General features: G+C 42.1%; 2 protein-coding genes across 2 annotated transcripts; one reads left to right on the forward strand and one right to left on the reverse strand.

The window, feature by feature from the left end:
• Nucleotides 1-297: 297 nt before the first annotated feature.
• On the forward strand, nt 298-6751 carry LOC145805754 (uncharacterized). Its single transcript, XM_082900950.1, has 5 exons — nt 298-1985; nt 2071-5698; nt 6052-6385; nt 6497-6528; nt 6626-6751. Exons 1-5 carry the CDS (start codon nt 298-300, stop codon nt 6749-6751), a joined length of 5808 nt encoding a protein of 1935 aa, XP_082757076.1.
• A 1419-nt stretch (nt 6752-8170) lies between these two features.
• On the reverse strand, nt 8171-8737 carry LOC145805755 (putative mitochondrial protein AtMg00310). Its single transcript, XM_082900951.1, has one exon. The coding sequence runs from the start codon at nt 8735-8737 to the stop codon at nt 8171-8173; it is 567 nt and encodes a 188-aa protein (XP_082757077.1).
• Between the last annotated feature and the right edge of the window lie 4302 nt (nt 8738-13039).

The following is a 13039-nucleotide window of genomic DNA, read 5'->3' on the forward strand; positions in this document are numbered from 1 at the left end:
GAACCGCCGAAACAGCCCCATTCCGAAAAGAATCTGCCAAGAACCAGCGTAACTTGTAACACAGAATTTTTAGGAAAAAAATGGGTTAGAGTGAGAAGCTCTAGCATCTCTCTAGAAACGGCTGTTTCTAGGGTTTCAAAACCTCATTGAATACGATGCTAGGAGTTAATGCTTTTTCTGAGAATCGGTCGAATGCACCTGTTAGCGATTCAGTAGAGGGGGGGTTCAACGGTGAATAGTCTGAGTGATAACCTAGGGTTTGTGAGGAACAGATTCGAAATCTTGAGTGATACAGTCATGGATCCAAATATTGAGACAAGAGCAAGTGCGTTAATGATTTCAGAGAAGATAGATGATGCTGAGGGTGAGAGGAAAACCCTAAACCTAACAGATCGAAGAACTCCGTTGATGGCTTCAGATTTTCAGAGAGTTGCTGATCGATTGGCAAGGCTGAAAGATCCTTCTTCGTCAATCTTGACACCTAGTAACCCAGATGGATCTCTAACGACGTCTCGATGGTCGGATCGTACTGAAGACGATAACCCGATGTTCCAAAATCTCCAAGACAGTATATTGGTTGCTCGCAATAGACAGGAAGCAAAGGGCTATGGCGAATCCAAGTCCGATCTACCCAAAGGACAGGAGTCAGATGTAAATTTGGGCCCTGTAGAAGTTATACAAGTGACAGAAGACCCTCCTCTTCCAAATGAGGAAGATGGCCGTGAGGAGGTGTATCCTCACAGGGGGGGGAACCCTAATTTCAGAGGAGGCAGAGGAGGTAGAGGTCAAGGGGGTGGAAGAGGTCCTTATACTCGAACCTGGGCAGATGTAGCTGCCTCATCTACTCGATCTAGTGTTCCTCTCAGGTATGTGCCTCCTAATCGGAGTGAGGGCTATGTCAGTGTGACCCTACCCACCCGTCCTAACCCTTTAGAAAAATGGGATTCGTGTCTGGTTGGGTATTTTCTTGATAAAGGGGTGTCATACAATTACTTGAGAAATAGTGCCTTTGGTCTATGGAAAAATAAAGGGTTGAAAGAGGTTTTAGCTAATGGGGAAGGGTTTAGCTTTTTCATTTTTGATAACCCAAAATGTTGTACCTCAATCCTTGAGGGAGGACCTTGGTATATTGGAGGTTTCAACTTGTTCTTGAAAAAATGGACCCGCATGATGAAATTGTCTAAGGACAAAGCTACCAAGGTCCCTGTGTGGGCTAAGTTCTTTAATGTCCCATTCGAATACTGGGATAGTGATGGATTAAGTCGTATAGCCAGTGCTGTGGGTGTTCCTCTCTTTATGGACCAACTCACGGAACAGGGGAGTAGAGTGTCCTTTGCTAGGGTCTGTGTTGAGGTAGAAGCAGCATCTACCTTACCTGCTATGTTTAAGGTGGACTGTGAAGGAACAGAAGTCATAGTCAAAGTCGAATACCAAGGTTTACCCCCAAAATGTGAACATTGCATAGCTTTTGGGCATGATACAGCCAGATGTGTGAAAACTCAGGTTGCGGCTCTTCTCAACATCCAAAAGGAAGTACAAAACCATCCTGATCCTGGGTGGGAAACTGTTATGGCTAAGGGAAAGAGAAAAGTGGGTGTTCCAGAGACTACTACTGAGACAGTAAACACTGCGGAGCCTAATGAGGATGGCGTGCATCAATCTGAGAAAGAGCAGAGTCACCCAGTAATGCAAGCTCAGGTGGAGACTACAGAGGAAGCAGCTGATCAAACTCACAGAGAGGTGCTGGACCCAACAGATGATGAGTCAAAGGATGATAATATGGAGGGTTTGATGACCCTTCAGAAGAAACTGGTAGAAATTACAAGCCTAGTTCTCCCTCATGATACCGAATTGTTGGCTAAAGTGGAAAATCTTGTGGAATCTACTCCTGGCAAATTTCATACTAACAAACAAGCCCAAGCAGGCTCAAGTGCAAAAGGTAAATCCTCTGGCAAGAGCAACAAAAGCCAGAGGAAGAAACGCAGGTAATTCCAGTTTTATCTGGTTTGTGGGTTTTTTTTGAATTTTTGTTATTCCAATGTCCTTAAAAATTGCATCATGGAATGTTAGAGGATTTAATAATCCTCACAGACATAAAGAAGTTAGAAAATTCTTGCTGCATGAAGACATTAAAATTTTGGGCATTTTGGAAACTAAAATAAAAGCTTTGAATGAACAGCAGATTTTTTCATCTGGTGTAAACAACTGGCCTTTTTTGACAAACTCACAACCTCTTAAAACTGGGCGGATATGTGTCTGCTGGGACTCAGCTTTTTGTAAAGTTCAAAAGTTACATGACTCTGATCAGTATATTTTTTGTGAAGTGCATGATCTAATTACGGATTATACGTTCAGAGTCTGTTTTGTTTATGCTGAGAATAAACATGATGTTAGGAAAGATTTTTTTGAGTACATGGTCGCAGTCTCCCAAGCTCAGTCCAATACTCCTCTCGTTTTCTTAGGAGACTTTAATGCCACTAGATTTCCTTATGAAAAATCTGGGGGTTCTACTGTTTGGTCGAAGGATAAAGAGGAGTTTAATTCCCGTATTTTGCAAGCCGAGCTGGTTGATCTCTCCTATGGAGGTTGTCAATTCACTTGGGCTAACAAGAGAACTAGTGGGGATTATATTGCCTCCAAGATTGACAGAGTGTTAGTAAATGAGACTTGGCTTGATGCATTCCCTGCCTCATTTGCTACCTTTCTGCCATCTGGCATTTCTGATCACTCTCCTGTTGTTGTTAATATCTCTGATAAGGTAACTTGGCTTGATGCATTCCCTGCCTCATTTGCTACCTTTCTGCCATCTGGCATTTCTGATCACTCTCCTGTTGTTGTTAATATCTCTGATAAGGTGACTTCTTTTAAGAAACCTTTTAAATATTTTGACTTCTGGGCTGACCATGAGGATTTCTCCTCTGTGGTTTCTACAATTTGGAGCCAATACATTCAAGGTGTCCCTATGTTTAGAGTGTGTCAGAAGTTGAAAAATCTGAAACCTGCTCTAAAGGCTCTGAATAAGAAAGACTTTAGTGATATTGTTACCAGAGTCCACACTTCTAGGTCAGAGCTCCTCTCTGTCCAGTGTAAGTTGGACAAGGATCCCAGAAATACTTCTGTGCAACAACTTGAGAGAATCTGTTATAAAAAGTATGTTGATCTTCTGGTTGTTGAGGAGAGTCTGGCTCACCAAAAATCTAGAGTCCAGTGGCTTAGTCAGGGTGATAACAATAGTAGGTTCTTTTTCAAAACCATTAAGGGTAACATCAATAGGGGAAAAATCCTTAATTTGGAGATGATGGATGGCCAAAAATCTTCAAAACCTAAGGACATTCATAATGCTTTCATAGATTTTTTCTCTGGTTTATTTGGTACCCCTATTGATGACCATTATAATGGTTTTGATAGAGTTCAGTCTCTTGTTAAGTCTAAAATATCTCCTGATCAATCGTTGTTGCTTGCTAGCCCTGTGACTGATAAAGAGATTAAAGACACTTTTTGGTCTCTTAAAGCCAATAAGGCCCCTGGCCCTGATGGCTTTTCTGCTGGTTTTTTCAAAAGCTCTTGGAATATAGTTGGGAGAGAGGTCACCCAAGCTGTTAGAACCTTTTTTGAGTCGGGAAAACTCCTATCCGAAGTCAATAGTACCATCATTGCCCTTATTCCTAAGGTCCCCAATCCCATTAAAGTTGGTGACTTTAGACCCATCTCTTGCTGTAACACTATTTACAAATGCATCGCCAAGATCATTGCAAACAGGATTAAAACTGTTCTCCCTGATCTTGTTGATCCCGTTCAATCCGCATTTGTTCAAGGTAGGAGAATATCTGACAATATTTTCCTATCCCAGGAGCTTATGAGAGGGTATCATAGGAAGTCTCCTACCCCGAAGTGTGCCATGAAAGTGGACATCATGAAAGCCTATGACAGTGTGAGGTGGGAATTTATCATCGATATTCTTAAGGCTATGTCCTTCCCTCCTGTCATGGTTTCATGGATACAGGCTTGCATCTCTAGTCCCTCTTTTTCTATTTGCATCAATGGGAGCCTCCATGGTTACTTCAAAGGGGCTAGAGGCTTGCGTCAAGGTGACCCTCTGTCCCCCTATTTATTTGTTCTAGCTATGGAAATTCTTGCTAAAATTTTGGCTGAGAAGTCTATGCATCCTATGTTTAAGTTCCATTGGAGATGTGAGAAGACTAAGATTATAAATCTTTGTTTTGCTGACGATCTCATGATTTTTAGCAAAGGTGATGTACCTACTGTTAAACTTATTATGGAAGGCCTTGAGGAGTTTTCTAACCTTTCGGGCCTTACCCCTAATCCTAGCAAGAGTAATATCTACTTTTCTGGTTGTGAGATGGGGTTGCGCACCTCTATCCTTGACATTGCAAAATTCAAAGAGGGCACTCTCCCGGTTAAATATCTTGGAGTTCCCCTTATCACAACCAAATTGAGGGCCACGGATTGTGCTCCTCTCATTGACCGAATCACCAAAAGAGTTAAGAATTGGACTAACAGAGTCTTGTCTTATGCGGGGAGGAGCCAGCTCATCCAATCCATCCTTTTTTCTATGCAAGTTTACTGGTCTTCCTTGTTTATTCTCCCTAAGAAGGTCATTAGGGAGATTGAAAGTATTCTTAGAGCTTTCCTTTGGTCTGGCAGTGAGCTCAAAACCCATAGTGCTAAGATTGCCTGGGATTCTGTGTGTGTTCCTAAAAATGAGGGGGGTCTTGGGTTTAAATCTCTTGGTATCTGGAATAGAGCTGCTATAGCTAAGCATGTCTGGTTCCTCTTCTCTGGTGGCGAGAAGTCTATGTGGTGCCAGTGGGTTAAATCCTATTTACTCAAGGGTAAAAGCTTTTGGAGGGTCAAAATTCCCCCTGACCCTTCCTGGGTTTGGAGGAAGTTATTGTCTCTTAGAGACTGGTTGTCTCCTCTAATTAACCACCAAGTTGGTTGTGGTGATTCTACATTCCTTTGGTATGACAATTGGCATCCTCTTGGTCCTCTATGGAAAAAGTTTGGGGACAGGATTTTGTATGATTCCTGCCTCAACAGTGAGACCAAAGTCAGTCAAATCATCAGTGGTCATTCTTGGAAGTGGCCTATCCCTAATTCTTGGGAAATTCAGGAGTTGATCTCATCTACTCCCGAATGCTGCAAACCTAACCCTTCTAAGTGTGACCAAGTTACCTGGAAACTCACTACGGATGGTAAGTTCTCCATTCACTCAGCTTGGAATCATTGGAGAAGTAGGTCTGACAGAGTGGTCTGGCATAAACTCCTTTGGGGCCCTCATAGGATTCCTAAAGTTAGTTTTATTGTCTGGGTTGCTATCCATAACAGGTTATACACTGGAGATAGGCTAATGCTGTTTGGTTTATCTCCTCATTCACAGTGTCCTTTTTGCCTTGACCCTGGAGAGAGTCATTCTCATCTCTTTTTTAAGTGTAGTTTTACTAATAGAGTTTGGGGTGCTATTGAAGGCAAATGTAACATGAAGTGGCCTGTTTTGGATTGGCCTGATATTGTTACATATGCTACAAAAGAAACCAAGGGTAATTCTCTTAGGGCTAATATTCTTAGCAATGCTTTCTTGTGCTCTATCTACCACATCTGGATTGAGAGAAATAATCGTGTTTTTAACAAAGAATGTAAGCCTGAAGAGGTGGTTATTAAATCTGTAATCCAGATGGTGAGAAGTAGAATGCTATCCATTAAGAATTTGCCTAACTCTGCTAGTGACAGCTGGTTTCTTGCCCAATGGAACCTGCCAACAACGATATTGAAGCCCCATATTATCAGATATGGGAGGGCTGCTGAGTGATGTGAGTTCCATATATGTGGGTTGAGTGTAGGTGAGCAACATTGTGTGTTTGCATAATGGTTTGGTCTTGTGCAGGTTTGTTCAGAGTTCACTGTGGTTGCATACATATCTTTGAGGGTTGAGTGATGAGAGAAGTTAAATTGTCACTTTACATGAGGGTTGAGTGTTGTCAGCCACCATATTTGTTTATGTTAATATATATTATAATTCTTTATTTGCAGGGTAAGGAAGCTCAAGTCGAGTGGTGTGAGTCTCTAAATTGTGGGTCGAGTGGTGTGAGATCCTATATTGAGGGCACTGTTACTGATTTAATTCATAGCAGATTGTATCTTATTTGCTGGAGGTACTTATTCATGGCTGTTCTTACAGGGTCTACTATAATGTATGAGCATGACTTGGACTGCATGGGTCAGCACTGGCGTCACTTATCTTGTGGTGACTGGCTCTTGGACTCAATGGTTCATGGCTCCTCAGGTTTTGCTACAATGCTCCATTTCTGCTGGGCATGTAAGGGAAGGAAAAACTACGTTTTGTTTGATGACTGTGGCTGTGCCGGTACTCATTTGCTGCGCAGGTTGTGTTCGAGAGTTTATGTATTTGGTGTGATGGCTGCTTGGAGCGCCTTTGTGGAAACTTGTTCTTACTTAATTTTTACATTTTGTTCAGATACTTATGTTTGGAATTTAGATGGTATGCTTGTATGGACTATGAATATTTTTATGGGTTGTCACTTTTTTTGGCCTAGCCGTGTGGGATGTACATGGTTGCTAGTTCTGTTTTTTCTGCTGGTTTTAGCTGTTTTGTGGGGTGGTTTTATTACAGAGTTGGGTCGCTGTTGGATGTGTTCATGATCCTCATTCGAATTATGCGGCTCATGAACACATTTTTGGGGGTTTATATTTTCCCATGTCCTTTCTCTAATTCTTATGTCTTGTTAGTTTCTAGTCCTGTTTAGTTTGGTTTGTTTGCTGGTTGTGTGTTTTGGTCTTTTCATTTATTCTTGTATAGTTTTCGTTAGGTCCTGGGGTATGCCCCTTGTAGCTGAGAGCTGCCATCACCTCGTTACACATACACTCTTCTAAATGCCTGATGAACATCCAAATATTAAAGCAACTTGTAAACCCACAAATCACGGCGCCAATTGCAGCCATAGCTGAGAAGCAGCATCCAACCGAAATCAGATTACAAGAAGGGCGCAGTTTGCAGCCACCTCCACACCACCAATACATGAGCATATGAACCTGTTGAGCGAGATACAAGAGGTAAATGCCAATATTACAACTTTGATCATAGAGCAGAAGGAAAATCATACTAAATATGAGAGACCTCCCATCACTCAACCCACAACTAATAACAGCACTCCACTCTTTATATCTACTCACATCACTAGGCCCTCTACTCACAATCTCACTCACAATGGTCACTGAACTGAATGTGAAAGCTTTCTTAACCTGCATATAAAGAATATAATATATAATAGCAATTAGAGATAACCAAATATATAGTCTCACATCCCTCAACCCACATTTTAGGGAGAATGTATATAGGCTCTCTACACTCGGCCCACACAAGAAAGTGACCGAAAATGCTGAGGATAGGAAAGACAGCAACTTTTGAATGCAAGCAACCATAATAACAATCTGCAAAGAGAAACCACATTAGAAATCCCACAATATATGCTCACCTTCACTCAACCCTCAATATAGGTGCACTCTCCACACTCAAGCTGCTCCCAACAATGTTAGCCTGAGACAACTTCAATATTGTAGAAGGAAGATTCCATTGATCTAAGTACCAGGGATCACCTGCAGAGTTAATTACAGTATCCACAGGTTTACTTTCCTTGCTAAAAATCCTCCTATTTCTCTCAAGCTAGATGTGATAAACAGTGCAGAGAAAAGAGAGTTTTATGATGGCAGACTGCAAGGACTTGCCTTTGATAGACTCAGTTGCATAGATCACAGTCTCCTGCCAAGGTAAATGGGGCCAACTAATATTACATTTGACCTGAATGGCACCCCAAATCCTGGAAGAATACATACACCTAAAAAATAAGTGGGAGTGATTCTCCTCAGGAGCTTGACATAAGGGGCAAATAGGATTAGGAATAATGCCAAACAACTTCAATCTATCCCCCGTATTTAATCTCTCATGAATAGCCAACCAAAACACGAAACTAACCCTAGAAATGGAGGGGGACCCCCAAACTAGATTAGCCCAAGGAACTTTAGAGCCCTTATCCCTCCAACAATTCCACGCGGATCGTATAGTAGTCAAGTCCCAAACAGGTTTATCCTGGGTATCCCTACAAGGCATTAATGAAGGGGGAGTGAAGGAGATCTATTCCTTAATTTCCCAAGAATTCTCAATAGGCCACTTCCAACCATTATTAGAGATAATAGCACTGAGTTTTGAGTCAAGAGGAAGGCCCGTGTCATACAAAATCCTATGCCCAAATCTATCCCATAAAGATCCAATAGGGTGCCAATTATCAAACCACAAAAACACCTTCTCCCCATTGCCAATCCTGAACTTAATATGGGGAAAGATATTCTTTCTTAGAGACAAAATTTTCCTCCAGACCCATGAGGGGTCACTAGGCATTTTAACATGCCAAAAACTATTACCTTTGAGTAAGTAGGACTTAACCCATTGGCACCACATAGACCCTTCACCCCCCGAGAACAAAAACCACACATGCTTAGCAATAGCAGCCCTGTTCCAAACTCCTATATCTTCGAATCCTAAACCTCCTTCATTTTTAGGCTTACACACATAGTCCCAGGCTATCTTAGCACTGTGCTTTTTCAACTCAACACCGGACCAGAAAAAAGACCTCAATAGACTATCAATCTCTCTAATAACCTTTTTAGGAAGAATAAAGAGCGAAGACCAATAAACTTGCATTGAAAAAAGGATGGATTGGATAAGTTAAGCTCTACCCCCATACGAAAGAAGTTTATCGGTCCAACTCTTAATCCTCTTCGTGATCCTCTCAATCAGAATTTGACAATCAGTGGCCTTAAGCTTTGTAGTAATCAAAGGAACACCCAAGTATTTCACCGGAAGAGTGCCCTCAGAAAACTTAGCAATACGAAGAATATCTTCTTTAAGCTCATGACTACACCCCGAGAAGTATATATTGCTCTTGCTAGGACTAGGGGTGAGACCAGACAACATTCTGAACTCCTCTAAGCCTTGCATAATGAGGTTAACAGTAGCAGGATCACCTCTACCAAAAATCATAAGGTCATCAGCAAAGCAAAGATTGACAATCTTAGTTTTATCACACCTCCAGTGGAACTTGAATAGAGGATCATTGGCTTTGTCAGCTAGAATTCTAGCAAGAATTTCCATAGCCAGAACAAACAGATAAGGGGTCATCGGATCTCCTTGTCGGAGCCCTTTAGCCCCTTTGAAATACCCATGAAGGCTACCATTTATGCTGATCGAGAACGAGGGACTCGTCATACAAGCCTTAATCCAGGTTATCATAATGGGGGGGAAATCCAAGGCATAAAGGACATCAAGAATAAACTCCCATCTCACATTATCATAAGCTTTCATCATGTCCACTTTCATAGCACACTTAGGAATTTTGGAATTCCTATGATAACCTCTCATTATCTCCTGAGATAAGAAAATGTTGTCAGAAATCCTTCTCCCCTGGACAAAAGCTGACTGCACAGGGTCAACGAGATCCGGAAGGACAACTTTGATTCTATTGGCAATGATCTTAGCAATACACTTGTAAATAGTGTTGCAACAGGAGATAGGCCTATAATCCCCAACCTTCATGGGGTTAGGGATTTTAGGAATAAGAGCAATAATAGTGTTGTTGACCTCAGAAAGGAGCTTGCCAGAATCAAAGAAAGATTTTATGGCAAGGGTGACCTCATTACCCACAATATCCCAAGAACTCTTAAAGAAGCCCACAGAATAACCATCAGGTCCCGGGGCCTTATTAGCTTTAAGGAACCAAAAGGCATCCTTAATCTCAGAGTCAGAGACAGGCTGGGCAAGCATAGCAGACTGGGTTAAGGACACCTTAGTATTCACCAAAGACCTAATCCTATCACGGCCATTATACTGGTCCACGCTGGGGGTACCAAAAAGATCCGTGCAGTATTGAACAAATGTATCATGAATATCCTTGATATCCGTGGTCCTAGTACCATCCCTCAACTCAACACTCAAAATTTTACCTCTGTTAATATTATTCCTCACTGACCTGAAGAAGAAACTACTATTCCTGTCACCCAGTTGAAGCCATTGAATCCTAGATTTTTGAAGGGCAAGACTCTCTCCTCCACCTTGCTAAGGCCCAAGTAATTCCTATGCTCCTCCCTCTCTTGCTCCTGAAGGTTAAGGTTTAAAGGATCTTTGTCAAGCTTAATCTGGACAGATTCCAAATTCGCCTTAGAAACTTGAACTCTAACAGAAGATATCACTAAAATCTCTCTTGTTCAACAATTTGAGGGCTGGTTTAAGCTGTTTCAACTTCTGACAAACCCTAAACATAGGGACACCTCTAATAAATTGGTCCCAAGTGGCAGACACACAATTTAAGAACTCTGGATGCTTAGACCAGAAGTCAAAATACTTAAAAGGTTTTTTGAATGATTTTATAGAATCACTGATATTGACCACAGCCGGAGAATGATCAGAAATTCCAGATGGAAGAAATGAGGCACTAGATCCAGGAAAATTATCAAGCCAAACCTCATTAACTAGAACCCTATCAATTTTTGTAGCTATGTAGTCCCCAGCACCTCTCTTATTAGCCCAAGTGAATTGACAGCCTCCATAAGAGAGGTCGGTCAGCTCAGAAGAGATAATATAGGAGTTGAATTCCTCATTCTCATTGGACCAAACAGAAGAACCCCCCACTTTTTCCTGACGGTATCTAATGGCATTAAAGTCCCCCAGGAATAAACAAGGGGAATTGGACTTACTACGGGAGATTTGGTGCATATTTTCAAAAAAATTTTTCCTCACAAGATGTTTATTATCAGCATACACAAAAGTAGCAAAGAAGCTTGCTTTAGTAGCTAAAACCAAAATTTCACAAAAGATGTGCTGACTAGACTTTGAATACATTTTAACATCACAGATCTCATTATTCCAGCACACCCAAACCCTACCAGTTTCAGTTGGTTGGGAGTTAGACAAAAAAGACCAATTGCCAAAACATTTTTCAAAAATACTATTTTCATTAGTTTGTCTAATTTTGGTCTCCAAAACACCAATGACATGGATATCTTCATTAAACACCAGCTTTTTTAGGTCCTTATGTTTAGAAGGGTCATTCAACCCTCTAACATTCCAAGAAGCAATTTTTACAGTCATTGGAAACAAAAACAAAACAACATCCCTCAACCAACTGAAATAGCAATTACTTTTTCTTCTTCCTCTGGCTGCTATTACCTTTGCCAGAGTTTTTACCTCCTTGAGCTTGTGCTGACGTATGGACAGAAGCCGCACCTGGGGTGCTCATTTTTGCTGGAACAGTATCAGCAATCAACGTGTCTATTAGATCTGCAGCTTGCGGTAGAACCAACTTGGTAACCTCCAGAAGACTCTCAGGAAACATTGGCACTTCATTTCCCCCTAACCCTATTTCTTCTTCTGATGAACTAGTTCCCACAGCTGGAATAGAGCTCTCCACTGGGGGAGCTGTTGGTGAGGGAATAGCAGGAGCTGGGGGTGGAAGTGAGGCTTCCACATTTTCTGCTGGGTCCGGGTCCCCCACCTTCCTCTTACCTTTTGAGTTAACTGTAGTCCAACCCTCCTCTTGCCCCTCAAGTGTTTCCTCAGTGTTTTTTTGAAGAGAAATTAAGTGAGCTACCTGTTTAGACACACATTTCTGAGTATCATGGCCAAAGATCTGACAGTGTTGGCAAATGGATGGCAGCCCTTGATATTCAGCACGGATTAACACTGCTTCATCATCACATCGAATCTGAAAATAAGTAGGCAATTTAGAGGTTGCCTCTATCTCAATACAAATCCTCGCAAAAGCCACCCTCGTCCCTCTTGCCGTAAGCTGATCCATGCAGAGGGGATTGCCAATGGCGCTTGCAACCCTACTGAGACCATCAGGATCCCAGTATTCCAAAGGGATATTAAAAAGAGCTTAACCCAGACCGGGATCTTAGTGGCTTTTTCTTTGGCTAGCTTCATCATCCTTTTCCATTGTTTAAGGATTAGAAGATAGCCTCCAATGTACCACGGCCCCTCCTCAAGCACCTCCCTACAGCATTCAGGGGATTCAAAGATAAAGAACATAAATCCATCCCCATTAGTTAACACTTCCTTCAGACCCTTATTTTTCCACAATCCAAATGCACTATTACGAAGGTAGTTATATCCAACACCCTTGTCTATGAAATATCCTACTAGGCAGGAGTCCCATTTTTCTAAGGGATCAGATCTCTTAGGCATATTGACCACAACACTATCTTCAACAACGGTTGGGGGAATATACCTGAGCTTGATGTTGGAACGAGTCGATGCAGAAGTTACATTAGCCCACGTCCTCGGAATAGGCTGATTAGGGCCCCCTACTTCCACTGGTCTCCTTCCTCCATTTCCCCCTCTGCCCCCTCGAGCCCCACGGTAGTTTCCACCACCCCTTCCACGGCCATCAAACTGATTAGGATTAACAGCACTACCCCCCTCAGCTTCACCAAGAGTGGTATGATTCCTCGCTTCTCCTCTGTTTCTAGCAACATCGAGACTATCAGGAAGGAATTGAAAACGATTACCTTCAATATCCTCACTTTCGGACCATCTAGGGTTTGAGATCTGCCCGATCGGAGTCGAAGGGTCAACATCTCTACCAGCAGATACGTCTGCAAGGATCATTGGGGCTTTAAGCTTTACCAATCGATCCGTATCACTCTGAGTGTTAGCAACAGCTCCGATCTGACCTTCCACAGCTCGATCTACCCCTTCAGATCGTCCTCGAGACGATTCTACCACAACGATCTGCTCAATCTCCCCAATGTTCGAGGGATTGGGTATCTCCATAACCAAATCACGCTCCACTGCTTCTCCTAACTCGACTCTGGATTCGAGAGTCACACTATGAGGATGCGAACTCGCTTTTGCCAACGATGCCTCCATGGTGTTAAATTCTGTTTTGTCTTTTCGTTTCTCTAACTCAGAACCATCCAAAAGAGGAGATCTCTCGTTCATAGTAAGTGA

The sequence above is a fragment of the Camellia sinensis genome, chromosome 13 (genome assembly GCF_055761805.1).
Source record: "Camellia sinensis isolate YWXY chromosome 13, ASM5576180v1, whole genome shotgun sequence".
Taxonomy (NCBI): Eukaryota; Viridiplantae; Streptophyta; class Magnoliopsida; order Ericales; family Theaceae; genus Camellia; species Camellia sinensis.

Coding starts and splice junctions, on each gene's coding strand:
- LOC145805754 (XM_082900950.1), top strand. CDS start 298: ATGGATCCAAATATTGAGACAAGAGCAAGTGCGTTAATGATTTCAGAG. Junction 1,986..2,070: donor AGCCAGAGGAAGAAACGCAG/GTAATTCCAGTT, acceptor ATGGAATGTTAG/AGGATTTAATAATCCTCACA. Junction 6,529..6,625: donor GGAATTTAGATGGTATGCTT/GTATGGACTATG, acceptor TGCTGGTTTTAG/CTGTTTTGTGGGGTGGTTTT.
- LOC145805755 (XM_082900951.1), bottom strand. CDS start 8,737: ATGCAAGTTTATTGGTCTTCGCTCTTTATTCTTCCTAAAAAGGTTATT.